This window comes from Somniosus microcephalus, chromosome 21, assembly GCF_052327205.1.
Source record: "Somniosus microcephalus isolate GS21.2 chromosome 21, FLI_Smic_1.0, whole genome shotgun sequence".
NCBI lineage: Eukaryota > Metazoa > Chordata > Chondrichthyes > Squaliformes > Somniosidae > Somniosus > Somniosus microcephalus.
The window spans coordinates 29626742-29651433 of NC_141007.1; the positions used below are offsets into that span (position 1 = coordinate 29626742).

At 43.7% G+C, this 24692-nt stretch overlaps 1 protein-coding gene across 1 annotated transcript in view; it reads right to left on the reverse strand.

The window, feature by feature from the left end:
* Positions 1-24692, reverse strand: part of LOC147102672 (uncharacterized) — a 74777-nt gene that overhangs the window by 33928 nt on the left and 16157 nt on the right. The window contains exons 23-40 of the mRNA XM_085964100.1: positions 23585-23827; positions 23311-23487; positions 23085-23230; positions 22911-23001; positions 22427-22816; positions 22203-22329; positions 21764-21882; positions 21296-21492; positions 21021-21204; positions 20769-20934; positions 20536-20660; positions 19400-19708; positions 18826-19029; positions 18610-18735; positions 18311-18481; positions 18030-18134; positions 16932-17027; positions 8043-8177 (exon numbers count right to left, since the gene is read on the reverse strand). Of these exons, the coding sequence (XP_085820226.1) occupies positions 8043-8177; positions 16932-17027; positions 18030-18134; positions 18311-18481; positions 18610-18735; positions 18826-19029; positions 19400-19708; positions 20536-20660; positions 20769-20934; positions 21021-21204; positions 21296-21492; positions 21764-21882; positions 22203-22329; positions 22427-22816; positions 22911-23001; positions 23085-23230; positions 23311-23487; positions 23585-23827 (3111 nt within the window). The remainder of the gene's footprint in view (positions 1-8042; positions 8178-16931; positions 17028-18029; positions 18135-18310; positions 18482-18609; positions 18736-18825; positions 19030-19399; positions 19709-20535; positions 20661-20768; positions 20935-21020; positions 21205-21295; positions 21493-21763; positions 21883-22202; positions 22330-22426; positions 22817-22910; positions 23002-23084; positions 23231-23310; positions 23488-23584; positions 23828-24692) is intronic.

Consider the following 24692-nt stretch of genomic DNA (forward strand, 5'->3'; position numbering starts at 1 on the left):
ACTAAAATTCTACTCCATCAAGTCAATTCTACGCTGTCAAGTCCAACCATCATTGACCTGGTCTCACATTGCGGCTTTCTAGAGTCAGGTCAAGATCTTACGGAGAAAAGGCGGGGACGGGGTACTGAACTGGTAAGATCAGCTATGATCTCAGACGAAGATCAGCCATGATCTCATTGAATGGCGGAGCAGGCTCGAAGGGCCGAATGGCCTACTCCTGTTCCTATCTCTATGTTTCTATGTTTCTAACTGAAGTTATACTGTCCCTTTTGCATTCCTAGAAAGAAGAAAGCAGTTCACAGGAATGCAAGAATATCAATATAACCACATCCATGGTCCATATTCCAAATTCAGAAGCTTTCTTACCTGCAATGTATAAAAAATCTTAAGCAGTTGTTTCTGCTAGGTTGCGCTATCTTTTTGCAGTACAATTTGTCAAACCTGTGCAAAAAATTGAGGAATTTCAAGCGCAAATTACATTCAGTGCAAATCGAGTTTCCGCAACATAGAAACATAGAAACATAGAAGATAGGAGCAGGAGTAAGCCATTCGGCCCTTCGAGCCTGCTCCACCATTCAATGTGATCATGGCTGATCATCCAAATTCAGTACTCTGTCCCTGCCTTCTCCCCATATCCCTTGATCCCTTTAGCCTCAAGAAATATATCCAACTCTTTCTTGAATATATTTAATGAACTGGCCTCCACCGCCCTCTGTGGCAGAGAATTCCACAGGTTCACCACTCTCTGGGTGAAGAAATTCCTCCTCATTTCAGTCCTAAATGGCTTACCCCTTATCCTTAGACTATGACCCCTGGTTCTGGACTCCCCGGCCATCAGAAACATCCTTCCTGCATCTAGTCTGTCCAGACCTGACAGAATTTTATAGGTTTCGATGAGATCCCCTCTCAATCTTCTAAACTCCAGTGAGTATAAGCCCAATCGACACAATCTCTCCTCATACGTCATTCCTGCCATCCCAGGTATCAGCCTGGTGAATCTTCGCTGCACTCCCTCCATGGCAAGAACGTCCTTCCTCAGGTAAGGTGACCAAAACTGCACACAATACTCAAGGTGCGGTCTCACCAAGGCCCTGTACAACTGTAGCAAGACATCCTTGTTCCTGTACTCGAACCCTCTTGCTACGAAGGCCAACATACCATTTGCCTTCTTAACCGCCTGCTGCACCTGCATGCTTACCTTCAGCGACTGGTGCACAAGGACACCCAGGTCTCTTTGCACTTCCCCTTCTCCCAATCTATTGCCATTCAAATAATAATCTGCCTTCCTGTTTTTGCCACCAAAGTGGATAACCTCACATTTATCCACATTATAGTGCATTTGCCATGTTTCTGCCCAATCACCCAACCTGTCCAAATCGTACCGTGCTAGTTTAAAAAATATTGGCTAGGAGCCGACCCGCCCACAAAACTGGCCATTCCCCTAGATTGAATTATTCAGCCTTGCGAGTTTCCGCTAATTGCGCCCGTTTGCGGGCTTTCGAGGAAGCTCTTAAAATTAGGCTTTTTATAGGCGCAAGGTACGTTTTAAAAACTTTTAAATAACATTTTTTTTACATTTACTAAGAAACTGATTCATGTATACCAATATAGCTGGTAAATGGTTCTGTATAGTGTTTTTCAAAGTCTTTTTCAGTTATTTAAAATTGGTTTATTCACAGGTGGGGATTGAGACTGATTAAAAATGCCTATTTTTTGTGTTTAACCCATTTTCAGCTGTATTAATCAAACTGCACCAGAGGGATGGTAAGGTGGGGAAATGTTGAGCAACAGAGATCTGGGGTTTCATTCAGGGGAACAAGAGTCTGATGATGCACTCATGGACAGCCCATCTGGAATGGGGATTTGCAGACTGCCTTCTCCCTTCCTCCTCCTCCTCCTCTTCCTACTCCTCCTCCTCCTCCTCTTATTCCTCTGCCTCCTCCTCCTCCTGAGGTGCTCGCCGAATCCGTGGTGGCAAGGGCTGTGCCTTCATGATGGCCAAGTTGTGGAGGATGCAACAGACCACCACGAATTGGGACACCCAACCTGGTGAGTACTGGAGGGCTCCTCCTGAGCGGTCAAGGCAGTGGAACCATTGCTTGAGCAGCCCGATGGTCTGCTCGATGACATTCCTCATGGCAGCATGGCTGCCACTATATTATTGCTGACCACGAGTGGTGGGGTTGCGGAGGGGAGTCATCGGCCAGCTGTAGAGTGGGTAACCATTGTCGCCTATCAACCATACCTCAGGTTCGACGTGGTGGTTGGAAGATTGCTGGCACAGTGGACTGGCGCAGGATGAAGGCATCATGACTGCTGCCAGGATACCTGGCATTCACCATCATGATGTGCTGGGCGTGGTCACACACCAACTACAGAGCCACGTGTGTGCAGTTGATGGCGCCCTGCACCATGGGGAAGTCCAATATCCTGGAAAAGCCACGTGCGTGCTCCTCCTGCTTCTCTCTGTTTAGAGAGAAGTCAATGAAGTCCCTTCTCCTAGAGCACAGAGTCTCTGTGACCTCCCGGACGTGGCAATGGATGGCGAACTGCGAGATGTTTGCTATGTCACCTGTTCCAGCCTGTAAGGATCCATTGGCTTAAAAATTCAGGGCCACGGTCACCTTGAGGGCCTCTGGCAGAGCCGTCATTGCCCTGCTCTGAGGCTGCAGGACTGGTTCCAAGAGGTGGCTTTGACCAAGAGTTCTTTGACCACCTCCTTGGTGAAGCGGAGCCTCCGAACACACTGCTCCTGGCTTAAGTGCAGGCAAGAGAAGTGCACCCTGAAGATCCTAGGTGGGTAAGGCCTCCTGTTGAGAGCCCTCTTCCCACTCCTCCTCCTCCCTCTGCAAGCAGCTTGCCTTCTTTGCTGGCTCTGCTACATCTCTCTGTCATGCTGCAGCGCGAGGGGGACTGCAAGTACTTAACTTTTGTGATGGGATAGATGTTGTTAAATAAATAATATTTCTCCACAGATGCTGCCTGACCTGCTGAGTATTTCCAATATTTTCTGTTGTTAAATAAAATAGCATTAGGTAACACATCTTTGTTTCTGACTTTGTCTTTGATAGCTCTGGCAAGAAGCAATTAACTGATTTCATAGCATTGCACATGCTATTCTATGGTGATTGGTTCTGCGTGTAACAATTAAGACAAGTTGGACTAGGTAATGTAAGACAGTTCAAAAGTGAGCTAATAGAGGCAGCGTACAAATCTTAGGACACAAATAGTAGATTCCAGTACAGCTCCTACGTACGCATGTCAGGAAAAAGAGAAAGTATTGATCCAATGCTGTACCTACTAAATTTGGTGGCCCGGTGGGTTTAGTTACGTGTGGAAGTTGTGGTGCGTAGATAAGGTAGCCCTGGTACACTAAATATTCAGTTAATATTTGCTTTCAAGAAAATGTTATACCTAGTGGTTTAAGGGTATACATGCAGATGGCTGACCAGCTCTGTTACTTCACAGCCTAGTAAAATTGGAACTCTGTGCTCTCGTGTATGCAGAGAGCTCTGATCACCAGTCTCCGATTGCTGATTACATTTTAATGTTAGGAGTGACCTGGCAGGGCAGTCAGCTCTTGTTAGCATTAATAACATCCAAAATTCCATTTACAAATTCCTAGATGGTCTTGCATCTTTTGCGACAGTGCATTCCACAGTCAGATCACTGACATGGTTCCCCAGTTATCTTATGTTCATTAATAAATAGACATTCTTATTATGAACACAGCTAGCTTTTGCTAGATACTTTTATTGAGCACATGTGGACTAGGTACAGTATCTGTAGAGGCTTCCATCTTGACTGCTGCCTTGTGGGTAGCCTAGTGCCTCATGGGTAATGTAGTCTTAATATACATACAGCTGGGTAGTGTAGTCTTAATACATACAGCTATATACAGCTCTACACAGCTCTACGGCTCCACCTAGTGTCCACTATAGAATGACATGTTATTGATCATTACATCCCCCTTTCTTTGAGGTATAACAAAATCAATATCAATCAACTTTCAAGAAAACAATAAAGATAATATCAGTAACACTTTTGTTAGTGCTCTATAAACATAAACATTTTCAAAACAGTCAACACATTTTCAAAGCTTTACATTGTACTCAAAGATTAAGTCTATCAGGCTTTTTTACTTCACGTGTGGATCTTCTCAACACGGGTAAGTCTGACGTGTCTTCATGAGATTGTTCTGGCGGTGAATGACAAGATGCAGTTGCGGCATTGTCACCAATCTGGTCTTGAATAGTCTCTTGTGTTTTTAGGAGGGAACGGCGGTTCCTCCTGAGAATCTGTCCTTTCTCAGTTCTAACAGTGTATGACCTTGGTCCTACTTCCTCAAGAACAGTAGCTTTCCTGTTCCATGCATCTGGATCCTCAATCCTGACAACATCATCCCTTGTCAATGGTTTTAGAGTTTTGGATGACTTGTCATAGTATGATTTCTGTTTCAGCTTTAACAGTTGAAGTCTCTGTCTCAGTTCCTCACTTTGCTGTTCTTTTGCACAGCAGGGTAGCGTGGTGCGCAACTTGCGACCCATTAGGAGTTCAGCAGGTGAAGAACCACAGTCTAAAGGTGAGGCTCGGTAGCTCAGCACGGCGAGATAAGGATCAGACTTGCTTTCTGTCGCTTTCTTCAGTAGCTGCTTGAGAACTTGAACACCTTTCTCTGCCTTACCATTTGACTGAGCATACAAAGGACTGGATGTGATGTGCTGAAAGTCATAATGTACTGCAAACTGTTGCCACTCCTTACAGTTGAAGCACGGACCATTGTCGCTAACGGCAATCCTGGGAATTCCATGTCTGGCGAAGATGGATTTCACGTGCATTATGACACTGCTTGCTGTGGTGCTTGAGAGCAGCGCCATCTCAGGATAGTTAGAATAGTAGTCAATCACTATTAGATAGTCTTTACCATTTAAATGAAAAAGGTCCATACCAACCTTTTGCCATGGTGCTGTTAGTATGTCAGCTATTATCATTGGTTCCTTTGCTTGTTTGTTTTGGTGTTTCTGACATGTCTCACATTTGCCTATCATGTTCGCAATGTCCTTATTTATGCCAGGCCAATAAACAGTGGCCTAGAAATTGGGTTTTGGTGCAGCGACGGCTTTAGCGCCGGAAGTTAGTGCCGGAGCTAAGTCGCGCTGGGCGGGCCAAAAATTCACTAGTTCTGCGCCCAAACGGCTGCCGGCGCTGCTGAAAGCTGTTTGCGCCTGAAAACTGGCGCTACGCGCTGAATTGCGGCGCTATTCCGGCGCTGCGGTGCCCGCTGCAGTGCGGCAGGTTCGGGAAGTGCAGGCCTCCTCCTTCCCTTAAGGAGGAGCTGCCTGCACCCGGCCGCGGCCCGCGAAAATCATTGTAAAAATGAGCCCGGCACCTCGGACAAGTGCCGGGCTTGCATCTGTCCCGGGGCGGGGGGGGGGGAGAAGTCCAGGGAGGGAGCTGCGGCCAGGCGGCCGGTGGGAAAGCGGCCGGCCGCCGCGGGGCCTTTAATGCGCCGGCGCAAAGTCCAGTAAGGCACCTCTGCCAGAACGTTGCTTGCGGCTGCCACGGGCGAGGCGGCCGCAAGTCAATTTCGGAGTTCGGGCGGGTTACCATGGCAACCGGGGCGCTGCGCACACCGATGACATCATCGGTGCCGGCGCAGCGCTAACGGCCTAACGCCGATTTAGGGACCCACTCAATTTCCAAACTGGCCATAACTCCGGCGCTAGGCCCTCTAGTGCCTCAAAAGCGGCGCTAAGCCTACCGAATTTCTAGGCCAGTGTCTCTTGCCCTCCTTTTGCATTTTTCAATTCCGAGGTGTCCCTCATGAATCCTTTTGAGCATGTCTTGACGTAGAGCCTGTGGAATGACTATTCTGTTCTGTTTTAGTAATAGTCCACTTGCGACACTCAATTCTGACCTTATGTGAAAATATTTTGGACAGGAACCTTTTGGCCAACCATGATGAATGTTCTCTATTACTGTTTGTAATACCGTACCTTTTACTGTTTCTTCTGCTATTTGCTTTGATTTTGTGTCTGACACGGGCAGCGCAGCAGTGACCATACTCATATGAACATCCACGTCTTCTTCAGTAGAGCTCACATGACTCATTGTGGGTGCTCGGGATAGTGCATCTGCTAACACTATGTATTTGCCTGGTGTGTAGATCAGTTCAAAGTCATATCTTTGCAGCTTCATCATGAGTCGTTGAATCCTTGGAGACATCTCATTCAGGTTTTTTTTTATGATGGCAACCAGAGGGCTGTGGTCTGTCTCAACTGCGAAGGTGGGAAGTCCATATATGTAGCCATGAAACTTTTCTAGTCCAACTACCAAGCCTAGACATTCCTTTTCAATCTGGGTGTATCGACACTCAGTATCAGTCATAGACCTGGAGGCATAGGCAACAGGCTTCCAATCTTCACCCTCTGCTTGTAGCAAGACCGCACCTAGGTAGTGTAGTCTTAATAGATACAGCTATATACAGCTCTACACAGCTCTATGGCTCCACCTAGTGTCCACTATAGAATGACATGTTATTGATCATTACAAGTTATACTTCATGTTTTGCATTGATGGATGTATCAAGTCAATGCAAAATTCCTCCTGCAGCTGGCCTACAATTGGGTTGCCTAGTCCTTCAGAAGCCAATAGAAAGTATGCAACGATTTTCTGGCAACTGGATTTATGTTCTTGGTTTTGCAAAGACTCCAATTTTGGGTGTTTCGCAAATATGAATAAACCATAATACTGATTCCTGATTTTCTCTATCAAACACAAGAGAAAATGCATCAACATAAATAGTACACTTTTCATTCATGTTGTAGGAACAATGAGAAATCTTTCCAATGTTTTCAAGAACAAATAGAAACCATGGAAGTTAATATTCAATTTATCCCAAATATTAGACAGGTTTAAATGATCAATAAAATAAGTCATAAATTAATATCAAATAAAGCTGACAAACAAATTGCAAAGAAGTCAAGATTTTATTTTTTTAATTGAGTGACAAAGAAATTCACATTATGCAGATTTGTTGTAATCACTTCTGAATTTCCAAATTGGGTTCACTCTTCACCTTCTAGTCCCTTCTGTAAAGTAAAATTAAAAAAACAATAATTATATCAAGGCTGATATATATATATAACTGTTAATGATACTTTGACATCTATTAGGCAAGAATTTGCTGTCAAAAGAACAGTGAGGCTAATATCGCTCGCCGCTATTTATGTGCAAAAGGTACAGCAACTTCAGGCGAGGAGCAGATCCGCATTTAAACTCAAATATCCAAAAGTTGCTGTCTGAGATGTCCTGTTCCACCATTAGCTTCTCAAAAACGGCATTTTGCTGTCTGGCTCACCATTGACATGCATTGAATGTTTTGAAGTTACTGTATTTGCACAGTAGATACGAACTAACCTCACCAGATATTTAGGGCTAGTAATTAGTAATTAATGGCATAATTACCTTTTTAATTGTTAATGGCTGCCAATCAACCTCTCCAGCACTGAAAATTAACCATTACAAATGTGGAGTCTCGTTCCTTCAGGTTTTGAATTTTTTGGGGACATTTTAAAAATGTCAAGTTTTAAATTTAAATTTTTTTCTTACTTTTCCTTTCTATCTCTTTTTTCCCTCTCTCTTAATCCAATATTTCTTTCTCTCTCTTTATTTCTCTTCCTGTACCTGATTTGGCATTGAATTCACCCGCTTTAATCCACCCTCCTTCTCAGTCCTTCCTTTGTTTATTTCCCAGTCCTTAAATCTCATTGGTTAAGAAGATACCCTGTTGGTTGCCCTGTTCACTCAGGTCTCAGATGCCTTGTGTCCCTCTCTGTGCTGTTATCAGCTCGTACTTCCAGCAACTTTGTGGGCAAAGATTTTTTGAGCTGAAGGATGCAGGGACAAGTCTAACTAATGACAGATGCCATTAGATGCCCTGCTACTTCCAAAATCTTATTTTCCACATTATTTGAATGCTTTGACTAATCACCATATAACGTACCAATGCATTAAGTTCGAATTTACAATACACACATTACCTTGCTGGCAAAATCACGACTTTTAGTCCTGAGTTTATTGACTTGGGACTCTGCAATATCAGCGCGCTCCTCTGCTTCTTCCAGTTCATGCTGTACCTTCCTAAATTTGGATAAGTGGACATTGGCTTGTTCCTCCTGAAAGGAAAAGTAGATAAAGCTGAATGCGACTAGTTATAGACAGGCAATGACACTTATAGTTCTGAAAGCATCATCTTTATCAAGCAAGCAACATCAATCTAAGAAGAAAATAGAGGACAGTTATACTACATTTTTTGTATCCCTGCCAAGTGGTTGTAGCATTTCAGCGACACAAATTATGCAGTATAATTGAAACTAATACCAGCACCACTTCTGTATTCATCATGAGATGTGAGGGAGGTAATCTGACATCACTTCAATTTGGCACCAGCTGCAGGCGAAAATTTTGACCTTCAACTTTCTGGGGCAGTTATATTACAGGCATTATTATAAGGCAAGTACCAGCCTACAGCAATGCAGAGTAAGCAGCACTGAGTTACCAGCCCAGAATTTGCTGGTTTCTGCATAGCTGCGGCAGAAGAGTGATGTTGCACCGTTCTTTTCGGGGGAATGTCAAGAGTAACTGATACATTCTACAGGCAAATTCCCTTGATCATTTGCACCACTTTCGAGATACCACTGCCAAAACTCTCTGCCACTCATTTACATTGCCCCACCCTCAAAATAGACTGAGCCTCCAGTCAGAACTACATGGCGGCGGGCTGGTGCGTTTGGCCACCTGCACACCGCTTATGGGGAAAATCTACCCGCATGACTTGCCTCAGTTAGTGGAAAAATATTTTAACAGTAAGTTGACTTGAAATCAGTTTCATCTTCACATCAACAAAACTGTGTAGTGTAATTCAACATTACAGAATTCAGGCCATTAAGGAGCAAAATCAGGAAGCACATTTTCACACAAAGGGGAGTGGAAATCTGGAAGTCCCTCCTCCAAAAGGCTGTGGATGCTAGGGGTCAATTGATATATTCAAGACTAAGATTGATATGATCTTCCCCCCACGGCCACCAACCTCATAGTTCCCCAACCCCGCACAGCCCGCTTCTACCTCCTTCCCAAGATCCACAAACAGGACTGCCCTGGTAGATCCATCATTTCAGCCTGTTCTTGTCCCACGGAACTTATCTCTTCCTATCTTGTCTCTATCTTTTTTCCCCTTGTCCAGTCTCTTCCCACCTACATCCGCGACTCTTCTGATGCCCTCCGCCACTTTAACAGTTTCCAGTTTCCTGGCCCCAACCGCCTCCTTTTCACCATGGACGCACAATCCCTCTACACCTCCATCCCCCACCAGGATGGCCTGAGGGCGCTCCGCTTCTTCCTTGAACAGAGGCCCAACCAGTCCCCATCCACCACCACCCTCCTCCGCCTGGCTGAACTTGTTCTCACATTGAACAACTTCTCCTTTGACTCCACTCATTTCCTCCAAATCAAAGGTGTTGCTATGGATACCCGCATGGGTCCTAGCTATGCCTGCATTTTCGTGGGATATGTGGAACACCCTTTGTTCCAGTCCTACTCGGGTCCCCTCCCTCACCTCTTTTTCTGGTACATTGATAACTGTATCAGTGCCGTTTCCTGCTCTCGCCCTGAACTAGACAATTTCATTCACTTTGCCTCCAATTTCCACCCTTCCCTCACTTTCACATGGTCCATCTCCGACACTTCCCTTCCCTTCCTCGACTTCTCCATCTCCATCTCTGGGGATAGGTTATTGACCAACATTCACTGCAAGCCCACTGACTCCCACAGCTACCTGGACTACATTTCCTCCCACCCCGCCTCCTGTAAGGACTCTATTCCATTCTCCCAGTTTCTCCGTCTCCGCTGCATCTGCTCCGATGATGCCACCTTCCACACCAGTGCTTCTGACATGTCTTCCTTTTTCCTCAACCGAGGATACTCCTCTACCGTGGTTGACATGGCCCTCGACCGTGTCCATTCTATCTCCCGCACTTCAGCCCTCACCCCTGCCCCTCCCTCCCGGAACCATGATAGGGTTCCCCTTGTCCTCACCTTTCACCCCACCAGCCTCCACATTCAACGGATCATGCTGCACCATTTCCGCCATCTCCAACGTGATTCCACCATCAAATGCATCTTCCCCTCCCCTCCCATTTCAGCATTCCGTAGGGACCGCTCCCTCCGAGACACCCTAGTCCACGCCTCTATCACCCCCAGTACCCCTTCCCCTTCACCCCGCACCTTCCCGTGCAAGCGCAGGAAATGCAACACCTGCCGTTATACCTCCCCCCTTCCCACTGTCCAGGGCCCCAAACACCCCTTCCAGGTGAAACAGCGATTTACTTGTACTTCTTGCAATCTAGTATACTGTACTCGCTGCTCACGATGTGGTCTCCTCTACATTGGGGAGACCAAACGCAGATTGGGTGACCGCTTTGCGGAACTCCTCCATTCAATCCATAAGGGTGACCCCGAGCTTCTGGTCGCCTGTCACTTTAATTCTCTGCTCCATTCCCACTCAGACCTCACCGTCCGCGGCCTCTTGCATTGTTCCATGGAAGCTCAGCGAAAGCTCGAGGAACAGCACCTCATCTTCCGATTAGGCAATTTACAGCCTTCCGGACTCAATATCGAGTTCAACAATTTCAGATCATAACCTCGGCCCCTATTATATTTTTATACATTTTTTATCCACACTTTTGTTTTGTGCCCTTCCCCCTTTTTTTCTCTCCCACATGGCAGCTGTCTCTCATTCTGCCAGAACATTTCACACTTCATCTAGAGCCATCTTTTGTCTCTTTACCTGTCCTATTACCATCTCGTCTCATCTTGAATATCTCTTAATGTCTCTTCACCCCTCAGACCTTCCCTTTTGTTCTTTCATCCCCTCCCCCATTTCCCAGCCCCCAAACTGGCCTTTTAATCTTTTTCATTTCCTGCTTTTTTCTCAGTTCTGAAGAAGGGTTTCAACCTGAAGCATTAACTCTGTTTCTCCCTTGACAGATGTTGCCTGGCCTGCTGAGTTTTTCCAGTGTTTTCTGTTGTTATTTCGGATTTCCAGTATCCGCAATATTTTGCTATCGTTGATATGTTTTTGTTAGGTAACGGCATCAAGATATATGTAACAAAGGTGGATAAATGGAGTTGAGGTGCAGATCAGCCATGATCTAATTGAATGGCAGAGCAGGCTCGAGGGGGCTGAATGGCCTACTCCTGTTCCTAACATTCCCTTGTCCCTAGTAGAGTTATCCATAAATTAGAAAAGGTGTGTGAGACCACCTCAAGGAGATAGTTTTGCACGAATTCAGCTGTCTTCAGTATAACTGCAATTAGTGCAAAGGGACCATTAAAATGACCAAAGCAAGCCATTCGCCTGTATGGGGTCCTTGTTAACATAAAATTTTAAATAGCATTCAGTCTGTGGCTACAAGAGCAGGTCAGAGGCTGGGTATTCTGCGGTGAGTGCCAAAGCCTTTCTTCCATCTACAAGACACAAGTCAGGAGTGGTGATGGAATACTCTCCACTTTCCAGGATGAATGCAGCTCCAGCCACTCAAGAAGCTCGACACCACCTTAAACATTCACTCCCTCCACCACCGGCATACTGTGGCTGCAGTGTGTACCATCTAAAAGATGCACTGCAGCAACCTGCCAAGGCTTCTTCGACAACACCTCCCAAACCTGTGACCTCTACCACCTAGAAGGACAAGGGCAGAGGGCGCATGGGAACACCACCACCTCCAAGTTCCCTTCCAAGTCACACATCATCCTGACTTGGAAATATATCGCTGTTCCTTCATTGTCGCTGGGTCAAAATCCTGGAACTCCCTACCTAACAATTCTGCGGGAGTACCTTCACCACACGGACTGCAGTGGTTCAAGAAGGTGGCTCACCACCACCTTCTCGAGGGCAATTAGGGATGGGCAATAAATGCTGGCCTTGCCAGTGATGCCCACATCCCATGAATGAATAAAAGAAAAAATCAGTTTCATTTTTACTAACCAGAGAGTAATACAGAACCAGTGGTAGAGTTGAGATGCTGGCCCTACATTGCTCAAACCAGTAGTACATGTAGAAAGATCCAAACCATCAATAATAAATTATTTAATTACTTATTCACTTAAAAAGAAACAGTGAATGCACTGCTGGTAATTCGTTACATGTAAAGCACTTTGGATCATTTATGAGAAACATGATAAGGCACGTATAAATGGAAGTTAATTATTTCTTGTTTACTAATAACTCTTTCAGTGAAGTGCTTTCAGAAATTATGCTCTTATCACTGCAGACTAGCCGAAGTAATCATAAGAACATAAGAAATAGGAGCAGGAGTAGGTCATGTGGCCCTTCGAGCCTGCTCTGCCATTCTGTATGATCATGGCTGATCTTCTAGCTCAGCTCCACTTTCCCGCCCGATCCCAGATCCCTTGATTCCCTTAATGTCCAAAAGTCTATTGATCTCAGTCTTGAATGTACTCATCGACTGAGCATCCACAGCCCACTAGGGTAGAGAATTAAAAAAATCATGGAAAACTTCCATTTTGAAAAAAAACTAGTTATCACTTTAATTTATGTTTCGCACCATTATAAGGAGCAATTAGGCTGCAATTTTATTGTTTATTTCAATGATTAATTGGTTTTAATAAGCTTAATGCAAAAGCTGTAAATTCCAGCTCTGTACACCTATTTTGCAAAATCCTTTTATGGTACCAATTATTTATCAACAGCCATGTGCACTGAAATAAAAAACTTTACGGGAATTAACCATACCTATGGAATGGCACTGGTCTTTCATCTTGCAGTGCCAAGAAAAGCCAGCAACCACAGCCAAGGCAAAGCACATTGCAAACAGTAATATTTCAATTCTTGACTGAGGATATAGTATAATGAATTAGGCATCCATTTGTAATGCTCACTATATTAAATAACATTTATTAAGCATGATGGTATATATTATGAATTGTGAAATTCTCCAATTGTTCACTTTGCTGATTGGCCTTGCCTTCTCACGCAGCCTCGCTACTCCCATCATGTCAATCACAGATAAGGCCAATTCTGATCACTTCCTTGTATTGCTCTCCATCCACATACCCCTTCCCACTCCCAACCCTGATTCCTTCTGTGTCTGTCCCTGGAAAAAAACTCCCTCCCAATTCACTTAAAACAGCACTTTAAAAATTCCAACTGTCTAGCCTTTGTCCCTTCATTCACCACAACATTTCTGCAGCTACCGATCTGCTCAACCACACCCTTGTCTTCACCTTTGATGCCCAAGTCCCCATTAAAACCATTATTCTTTCTCACCCTGGTCGTTCCCCCGGTATACCCTCATCTCCACTCCCTTAAGTCTAACGGACGCAGACTAGAACGGATATGGTGGACAATTGGTTTAGTCATTCACTACCAGATCTGGCTGGACCACACAAAGCACTATCAGGTCCTGCTCTCGTCTGTCAGAACTGCTCACTATTCCAGGATCATCCTGGAATGCAAAGACAACCCCCGGATTCTCTTCTCTACTGCAAACCATCTTCTTAAACCCTTCTCCCCATCTCCTCCACCTTCACCTCCGACAACAAGTGCGAGGAGGTCATGGACTTCTTTGTCACTAAGATTGAGACCACCCGTTCAGCTGCCTCTGCTGCTTCCCTCCAATCCCCTAGCCCACCGGACGAAACTTCCTCTAAGTTTCCCCCCTGCCCTAGCCCTGAACTCGCATCTTTCTCCAGTTTCTCTCCGATCTTCCCTCATGCCCTCTCCAAGCTCCTCTTGTCCATGAGATCCACTTCCTGCTCCCTCAACCTTATTCCCACTAAACTGCTGACCACCTAACTTCCGTTCCATGCTCCCATGTTAGCTGATATTGTTAGCGGTTCTCTCTCCTCAGTTACTAGCCCCCTCTCCTTCAAGTCTGCCATCATAGAAACATAGAAAAATAGGAGCAGGAGTAGGCCATTTGACCCTTCGAGCCTGCTCTGCCATTTAATATGATCATGGTTGATCCTCTAACTCAATACCATATTCCCGCTCTCTCCCCATACCCCTTGACGCCTTTTGCATCTAGAAATCTATCTATCTCCTTCTTAAATATATTCAGTGACTTGGCCTCCACAGCCTTCTGTGGCAGAGAAGTCCACAGGTTCACTACCCTCTGAGTGAAGAAATTTCTCCTCATCTCAGTCCTAAATGTCCTACCCCGTAACCTGAGACTGTGACCCCTCGTTCTAGACCCCCCCAGCCAGGGGAAACATCCTCCCTGCATCCAGTCTGCCTAGCCCTGTTACAATTTTATATGTTTCAATAAGATCCCCTCTCATTCTTCTAAACTCTAGTGAATACAGGCCTAGTCGACCAAATCTCTCCTCATATGACAGTCCCGCCATCCCAGGAATCAGGCGGGTGAACCTTTGCTGCACTCCCTCTATGGCAAGTATATCCTTTCTTAGGTAAGGAGACCAAAACTGCACATGGTACTCCAGGTGTGGTCTCACCAAGGCCCTGTATAACTGTAGTAAGACATCCTTGCTCCTGTACTCAAATCCTCTTGCAATGAAGGCCAACATGCCATTTGCCTTCCTAACTGCTTGCTGCACCTGCATGTTTGCTTTCAGTGACTGGTGTACAAGGACACCCACATCCCTTTGTACATCAACATTTCCCAATCTATCATCATTCTGTTTTTCCTACCGAAGTGGACAACTTCACATTTATCCACATTATACTGCATTTGCCATGTATTTGCCCACTCACTTAACTTGTCTAAATTGCCTTGAAGCCTCTTTGCATCCTCCTCACAACTTACAATCCCAGCTAGTTTCGTGTCATCAGCAAACATGGAAATATTACATTTGGTTCACTCATCCAAATCATTGATATATATTGTGAATAGCTGGGGCCCAAGCACTGATCCCTGCGGTACCCCACTAATCACCGCCTGCCACCCCAAAAAAGACCCATTTATTCCTACTCTCTGTTTCTTGTCTGTTAACCAATTTTCAGTGCATGCCAGTATATTACCCCCAATCCCATGTGCTTTAATTTTGCACACTAACTTCTTATGTGGGACTTTATCAAAGGCCTTCTGAAAATCCAAATACACCACATCCACTGGTTCTCCCCTATCTATTCTACCAGTTACATCCTCAAAAATCTCCAGTAGGTTTGTCAAACATGATTTCCCTTTCATAAATCCATGCTGACTTTGTCTAATCCCGCCCCTCTTCTCAAAAAACAACCCTTGACCCCTCAGTCCTTTCAAACGACTACCCCATCTCCAACCTCCCTTTCTCTCCAAAGTCCTTGAATGTGTTGTCACCTCCCAAATCTGTGCCCATCTTTCCCGGGGCTCCACGCTTGAATCCCTCCAATCAGGTTTCCGCCCCGGCCACAGTACCGAAACGGCTCTTATCAAAGGCACAAATTTCATCTTATGTGACTGTGACAATGGTAAACTGTCCCTTCTCGTCCTTCTCCACCTGTCTGCACCCTTTGATACGGCTGACCACACCATCCTCCTCCAACGCCTCTCCACTGTCGTCCAGCTGGGGCCCTGCACTCGCCTGGGTCCATTCTTATTTATCCAGTCGTAGCCAGAGAATCACCTACAGTGGCTTCTTTTCCCACTCCCATACCATTACCTTTAGTTTCCCCCAAGGATCTATCCTTGGCCCCCTCCTATTTCTCATCTACATGCTGCTCCTTGGGAACATCATCCAAAAACACAGCATCAATTTCTACATGTAAGCTGATGACACCCAGCTCTACCTCACCACCACCTCTCTCGACCCCTCCACTGTCTCTAAATTGTCACATTGCTTATCTGACATCCAGTACTGGATGAGTGGAAATTTCCTCCAACTAAATATTGGAAAGACCGAAGCCATTGTCTTCGGTCCCCAGCACAAACCCCATTCCCTAGCCACAGACTCTCCCTGGCAACAATCTGAGGCTGAAACAAACTGTTTCATTGACATGTGGATGAACTTCCAACCACATATCCATGCCATCATTAAGACTGCCGATTTCCACCTCCGTAACATTGCCTGTCTCCGCCCCTGCCTCAGTCATCTGCTGCTGAAACCCTCATCCATGCTGTTGTTACCTCTAAACTTGATTATTCCAACATACTCCTGGCCGGCCTCCCATTTTCTACTTGTTAAACTTGAGGTCATCCAAAACTCTGATACCCGTGTCCTAACCCGCACCAAGACCCATTCACCCATCACCCCTGTGCTCGCTGACCTACATTGGCTCCTGGTTAAGCAATGCCTCGATTTTAAAATTCTCATCCTTGTTTTCAAATCCCTCCATGGCCTCACCCCTCCCCATCTCTCTAATCTCCTCCAGCCCTATAACCCTGCAAGATATCTGCTCTCCTCCAATTCTGCTCTCTTGAACACCCCAATTTTAATCGATCCACCACTGGTGGCCATGCTTTCAGCTGCCAGTGCTCTAAGCTCTGGAATTCCCTCCCTAAACCTCTCCGCCTCACTACCTCTCTTTCCTCCTTTAAGACGCTCCTTAAAACCTACCTCTTTGAGCAAGCTTTTGTTCATCTGCCCTAATATCTCTTTATGTGGCTCAGTGTCAAATTTTGTTTGATAACACACCTGCGAAGAGCCTTGGGATGTTTTACTATGTTAAAGGTGCAATTTAAATACAAGTTGTTGTTAATTTAAAACTTTCTTCACTGTTTTTTACATATTTGGGGCAAAATAAAAATTTTGAAATGAACAGTAGCTTTTAGTTCTAATTTTAAAGCTTTGCTATAACTAAATGTCCAAAGGATAAATGCACAAACACAACAGCATGGACTAAGATGGATTGCATTTCCTTTGCTATATGCTTGCCTTTGAAAGTAACAGCAGAAATTATAACTGTTACTTACAGACTCCTCAGACTGCCTCTTATAGGTCTTAACTTTCAGTTGCAGTTTGCCAACCAGGTCCTGAAGTCTCAGATTATTCTTTCTGTCTTCTTCAGTCTGTGTAGAGAATTTGTGAACAGAAAAGTATAGAGTATGTGCACTAGTTAAATGGCAATTTGAAAAGCACTTTATTTGCATGTCTGTATTAAAAAGTAAAAAATGATTAAAAGTTGACAGAATAACTCAATGGGTTTTTTTTCTGTGAGGTAAATCATACTGAGCAGGAAGATCCCAAGCTTGATCCACAGTCTCTTTGAGTTAGCTGATCTCAGCAAGAGCAGTGGGAGGTCCACTACAATTGGTCTTAGCACTGTTGGGTTAGGGAATGAGAATATCAGCCAAGGCTTCTACTCTCGGTCAGTATCCAGTTACTCCTGCGGGAACTGTATGTCTGTGGATGATGGGTGAGAACAGGATCATGCTCAGTGAAGGTGACATCCGGGTTGGCCGTGACATTATCTGTGGCTGAATAACCATCACGGACATACTGTCAAGAGATATACATGAATAATGGCCACTTGTTGAGGTAGTGAAGGGTGTTCAATCATTCCCAACAAGTCAATGTCTTAAGGAAGGAGGGGAGAGTGAAAATTGATGAGAAACAGGAAATGAAAGATGTGAATATGAGCTCTTTGGATGGATTATTGGGTAAAATTACTGTTGATTGTGGGACTGAACCAGAGACCAGCAGGTTTCACCTTCTCTTCTCCTTTGAGTTATCTGGTCTCAGGCAGGGCAGAAGTTGGGGCAGTACAGTAACCCTTAGCCAGGGAAGGGGAAATCAGCCAAGGTTCCCACTCCTGTTACTATCCAGTGTCAGCTGCTGGAAAGTGTGCATGTGTGGATGTCAAATGAGATCAGAATTGGGCCCATGGTCAAATAACCCGCCAACACATACGGGCTGGGCTTTCATGAAGAATGGCTACTTGGTTGAGGTACTGGAGGGTGTCCACTGTTCCTGGAATCAGATCCCAGTAAGAGTCAGCAGCTTCAGAAGAGGAGGAGAAAAAGTGTTCATTTTTTAAAGATTAAAAGGCGATTCAAAATAAATCTCCCTACCTGGTAAATTAGCTCCTTGACCCTCCTTTCATATTTGCGAACACCTTTGATTGCCTCTGCACACCGTTTTTGCTCAGCTTCAAGCTCATTCTCAAGCTCACGTACCTACAAAGAAAAGAAACATCTTTGAAAAAACTAAAAGCACCTGAATCGGTTTATATTCGGTCCAGTGGAAGCGTTATAATATTGTCTCTGCTCAAGATCACATCATTCTTAAGGATGGCGGTGATAGCAAAACAAAATAGCCTAATCCAGTATTTGTATTGCTTAAAAAATCATACCCTGGCTTCCAGTTTCTGGAGCTGTTTCTTTCCCCCTTTCATGGCCAGCTGCTCCGCCTCATCCAAACGGAGTTGCAGGTCTTTCACGGTCTGCTCCAGATTTTTTTTCATTCTTTCCAAATGAGCATTAGTGTCCTGTTCCTTTTTCAGCTCTTCCGCCATCATAGCAGCCTTGTCATGACATTATGAAACAACAATGTCATTATTGGCTTACTGTACAAATTAAAACATGTCAAAGCGTGGTTGAAAAGCAGCATGTCTTTGATATTACTAAAAAAAAAATTAAACGAGAGCCTTACGTCCGTGATGGCTTTCTTTGCCTTCTCTTCTGCATTTCTTGATTCTTGAATAGCATCTTCAACCTCGCTTTGAAGATGGCTAATATCAGTTTCAAGTTTCTTCTTCGTGTTTATCAGACTGGTATTCTGTTGGAAGAATGGATCAGAGTTGCTATGGTCCATGTACCGCAATGTTGCACACCCAAGTCAGTCTGAAAGATTGTTCTTTGTAGTTACCTGACTGTGCAGAAGCTGCACACGCTCACTCGCATCAATCAATTCTTGCTCAGCAACTTTGCGAGCTCTATCCGTTTGTTCGAGGGCCGCGCTCATTTCTTCAATTTCAGCGAGCTGTAAACTGCACCTCCGTTCCAGCATGGCCAGTTGTTCCTTTAGGTCATCTTGGCATCTGAGGGCCTCGTCAAGGTGCAACTGGCTTTCCTGAAAACCAGATTGTTGATTGATATTAACTAATCGTACCTTAAAAACTAACATTCTAACCGATGGTACATTTAGGCACTATTGGTAACTGCTATTTCATTTTTATATTACAACCGTCTAGTTTAAGTCAGTATTGAAAGTTCCCAAAAGTTAAACAATGTGTGCATATTGGTAACGGTGCCTTGTGGCCACAATCGAATTATGCGTGTGAAATAAATATCTCAAATAAAGATAGGTATATTTTACTGCTTCTAAAGATCGATCAAAGAAAATTGCGCAAGAAAATTCAACTTTAACCGCAAAAGCCTTTGATTTGCTTGGTTCATTGACACTAACTTATTGTTACTGCATGAACCGAAGCTCCACAAACCTTGAGCTGGCCTTGCAAGTTTCGGAAATGCTTTACAGCGTCCGCAGCCTGACGGTTTGCGTGGTTCAGCTGAATTTCCATTTCATTCAAGTCTCCCTCCATCTTTTTCTTGATCCTCATGGCATCGTTTTTGCTCCTAATTTCAGCATCCAGCGCGCTCTGCATGGTATCGACTGTCCGTTGATAATTCCTCTTTTGTTGCTCGATCTCTTCATCTTTTTCAGCAATCCTCCTGTCCACTTCTGATTTCACCTGGGTCAATTCGAGCTGAATACGCAGGATCTTGCTTTCTTCGTGTTCCAGAGATGCCTTAAAATACACGACATAGCACAACATAAAGTATTTATTAAGATGTTATATTACCCGCCATGTGATACAATGTTACAAAATACCCTGGAAAGGGATCACAGAGGGGCAACTGGTCATTCCACAATCGCCATTATAATACTGAAATATAAAACCTAGCTTATCAAAATGACTTGGTGCTAATTTTGACTTGACAAACTAATGAGATTGATAATGATGTACAAATCGGCTAGTAAATTCAGTTGATTGATACACCATGAGTTGTGAATCTTCAGAATTTGCTGGTGGATTTACGCCGCTCCACTGCTTGCTTCCCACAAACGGCATCTCGTCCTTAACCTCCCCGTTATTTTTAAGATCTTGCTGGATTTACACATTTATTTCCCATTAAACTCGCCATGGAAAGTCAAGTCTGATAATTAACGGCGTAATTTTTAATGACGTGAATTTTTTTTTAAATGTCTTACTTTTTTCTTTCTGTCTCTCTTAATCCAATCTTTCTTTCTCCTTATTTCTCTTTCTGTACCTGATTTAACTCTAATTCACCCTATTTCCTTCTCAGTCCTTTCTCTGGTTTTTTTTTCTCAGTCCTTAAATCTCATTGGTTAAGGAGATACTGTACACTGTTGGTCCCGTCGTTCACTCAGCTGCCAGATACCCTATTGCCCTCGCCACGCCATTATCAGCTTACTCATCCAGCAAATAACAGCGGACAAAATCTTTGAGCTGAAGGGTGCCGAAGAAAGGTCTAACTAAAGGTGCGTGCCACGAAATGCCCCGTACCAGCAAGATCCGGCCCAATGAATCCAAGTCAAAACCAGTAAACAAACCTCAGCCTCTTCCAATGCCGCCTGAAGCTCAGACTTTTCCTGCTCAGCTAATTTTTTGGCTTTTTCCAGCTCATGGATTGTCTTTCCATTCTCACCAATCTGTTCAGTTAGATCTGAGATCTCCTCTGTTTAAAGAAACAAATATTTTTTGAAGTTAGGTATAATTTATAATTTAAATCTTATGTCCACATGTTTGCAGTAAAGGAACACTTTAATCAGTTATTAAAACTCACGCTGCAGATTCTTGTTCTCTCGTTTAAGAGTTTCCAACTGGTCTAAAGCCTCCTCATAAGCATTCTTCATCTTGAACAGTTCGGTACTCAGAGAACGGGATTCCTTCTGAGCTGCCTCAAGCTCAGTTTGGGTTTCCTCATATTTCTGTTTCCATTCTGACAGAACCTAGGATGCCACATTAGTCCACAGTAAGCACATTGCTTAAAACTCCATGTAACGGTCTCTAAATCATTCAATTGTTGTAACTGCACCTTATCAAAGTTTCTCTGTTTTTTGTCAAGAGCGGCTGCAGCAGCATTAGCCCTCTCCACGTCTATCATTAGATCTTCCACTTCACCGTGCAACCGCAGTTTTGTCTTTTCCAGTGAAGCACATTTAGAATTCACTGCTTCGATATGATCCTCAGCATCTTGGAGTCGCTGCGCAAGTTTCTTCCTGAAGACGACAATGACCACTTAACTATCACCAAAACATTTAAAATTTCACCCACAGTAAGCATAAAATCAAATTCTCTTAATGCACATACTTGGCCTCCTCCAGTTCCTCTGTGCGCTGGATTGCATCAGTTTCATATTTTGTTCTCCATTGAGCAACTTCGCTGTTGGCCTTGGACATGCCACGCTGGAGCTCGCCCTTTGCCTCCTGTTCCTCTTCATATTGCTCACGGAGCAAATCACAGTCGTGGCGGGAAGATTGAAGAGCATGTGCCAAGGCACTCTTAGCCTGAAATATTTTAATTTGAAAGTTACTGATTAAAATATTATTGCTTAAATGCGTAAACATAAAGGTATGTTTTATCAGATGAAATAAAAATAGTCCACGCAAAAATCAATCCGCTATCACCTGATGTGTCAAAACAATTGCAAAGAATTATTATTGGTATAAATTTAAACATCTCTAATGTTTGACTGCAGTTCTAAAACAAAGCAATTGGTTATGGAATCACTTTCATAATCCAATAAATATTAAGATATGATGAAAAAGCAGGTTTCACCTTGGTTTCTTCTTCCAATTGCCTCTTTAGCTCCTCAATCTGTTGTGTGAATGCTTGTTTCCCTCTAGTAAATTGTGAAATTAGGGAATCTTTTTCTTCAACTTGGCGACTTAGCTCCCCTTAAATTAAAATTTGCAATTAGAACAACATAATGATATTAAAGATAATAACCCTAGTCCAGTGCGGGAGTGTTTATGCTAATACCTCTTCTCACAGAGCTGCAGGTGGAACACAAATGGATACGGCAATTCTAAGTGTCGAGCTACCTTTACACCAACCCTCCCAGCTGACCATCGATGCATGTGGTAAACGGCTATCGTGGTACTGGTGGCACAACAGAGCAGAGGATACAAAGATCCAACATGGGTAGTTAAAGAAAATCTACTCTTCACATGGAACTTCAAGTAATCGATAAGTGCACAGTTTACTAGAGGCATACCATTTTCTGTCTGTAATCGAGCTCGATGTGTAGATACGTCATTCATAAGACGCACATGTTCTTCATATTTTGTCTTTATTTCATTCAGTTGGTCCTCAAGAGTTCGGCAGCTCTTTTCAAGATTACTCTGCAATGCAATTATTTTAAGCATATAAACAGTGTGCATACAGTGAAAGATTGTTCACGACACTTACTGTACAACAGAAAGGCGATTTATGACATACCTTGGATTTGGAAACCATTTCCATATTGCTAGCAAAGTCATCAATTTCCATCTTCAGCTCACTCTTTTCCTTCTCCAGTTTCTGTTTCACACGTTGCAGGTTGTCGATTTGTTCTCCAAGTTCTGCTACACTATCAGCCTGCTTCTTACGAAGAGCAGCGGCCGTGGCTTCATGCTGCAGGGTAGATTCTTCCAGATCGCGGCGCATTTTCTGAAATTCTGCTTCACGTTTTTTGTTCATTTCAATCTGGACGGCAGTCGCGCCGCCGGCTTCTTCTAGTCGCTCACTGATTTCCTCAAGTTCACGGGCATAGTCGGTTCTCTGCTTCTCCGCTTTAGCACGAGCTGCACGCTCAGCTTCAATTTCCTCTTCGAGTTCTTCAATGCGGGCCTAGAATTTGTAATAGTTGGAGATTATATGAATTCTGACAATGCTTTACCCCATAGCAATCAAATATACTCAGGTATCTCTGATTTGAACATACTTGCAGTTCCTTGATTTTCTTCTGCAATTGGACTCCAAGAATCTGCTCGTCTTCAATCTTACTCTGATACTGGCTTATTTCAAAATCCTTCCTGCAGTGCGAGTATAATGAAAGTTTAACTATATTATAACATGCATACCATGAATACATTACAAAAGCAAGACCACTTCTTACTTCTTCACTTTCTCATCCAATTGCTGCTTGTCGTTTTCTAAATCCATTAACGATTCCTGCATCAGTTTCAAATCCCCTTCAAGCTTCCTCTTGATCCTTTCAAGGTCCATGCGAAGCTTTTTCTCTTGCTCTAGCGAACCTTCGAGCTACAATAAACAAGGAAAATTGTCATACTGATCAAGGCATCAATACAAACATTCAAAGTTATGTGTTTACTAATACTAACATCATCCACTTGTTGTTCCAACTTAGCTTTGGTTTTGGTTAAAGTGTTGACTTTGTCCTCTTCAGCCTGGAGATCATCTAAGGTCTGCTGATGGGCCTCTTGGAGGGCTTTCTTCTCCTTTGTTAATTTAATAATGCTCTCATCAAGGGAGGACATTTCTTCTGTAAGATTCTTAACCTTTGGGTAAATTCCATTATTTAAGTTAATTAAATGTGCAATTGTATCCACCAATTTCTACAAATTAAGTAATTTTGCTGTGAATGCAAATAAATACCTTGTTTTCTGTGGCATGTTTTTCCTTTTCAACTTTAGCCAGTGTGAGTTCCAGATCATCGATATCCTTCTTTAGTTCTGAACATTCGTCTTCAAGTTTTCTCTTCTTGCTTGTCAGTTCTGCATTGAGTTCCTCTTCATCCTCTAATCTTTCACTGAATTCCTTGACCTTTGCTTCTAACTGAATTTTGTTTTTGATGAGTTGGTCGCACCTTTCTTCCGCATCTGCTAGGCCATCTGCCTCCTTTTGGGAAAAAAGAGAATGTTTCTTTTTCCAACCAACTTATTAACAAAACTTTCTTGTGCCTTTGTGACTTGTATTTTACACAATTAAATACATATGGAAGCAATGCAGAAACCTGTCACCGATGTTTAAGCATTTCTCAAGCTAATGAGAAAGCTACACCCACTTATAGGGTTTCTACTTGCCCAAAATTGAGTGCACAGTCTCTTCCTGTGAGGACATATCCCACTTACCTGAGTCAAAGAAGCTTAAATGCAAGATAACAGAACTAATGCTTAAAGACCTCCAAGAGTGTGCAGGTGTATTGCTGGAGATTAAGCAGTTAAACCTATGTAGTTTACCAGAGCAGATTACCTGTTGCTTGTCCAGCTAACACAACCTACCCATTAGGGCTTTGGCCTGCAGGGTTAGCTGGAGCTGAGTAGAAAGAATTCTAGGTTCCATAGTAAGTCAGACTGACTGGTCTATCATCAACAGTGACTTGGAATACTCTGAACCTGCCAGGATCATTAGATTACAAAATCTTCCACAGAAGGTGCTCAACTTCTATTGCCAGATGTGCCATCTTGCAGACATCTCAACTTCACAAAGATCCCAACTATCTCTTCCCCACTCCCATAGGATAGTCACCAGTGGATCATCAAGCTTGGGTTTGAGCCCTTGCTAGATGGACATCTGGTACTTGATCCAATACCATGTACCAGGCTTACTCATCATCACCTGCATAATCCAGATCATTGTGTGAGAGGCTTTCTGTTCGTGTTTGCCAGACATTCTAGTTTGAATATACTATAGATAGAAAATGTTAAAATGCAACTTATAATGGCACCAGGATTAGAAGTATAGTTAACAATTTATTTGCCCT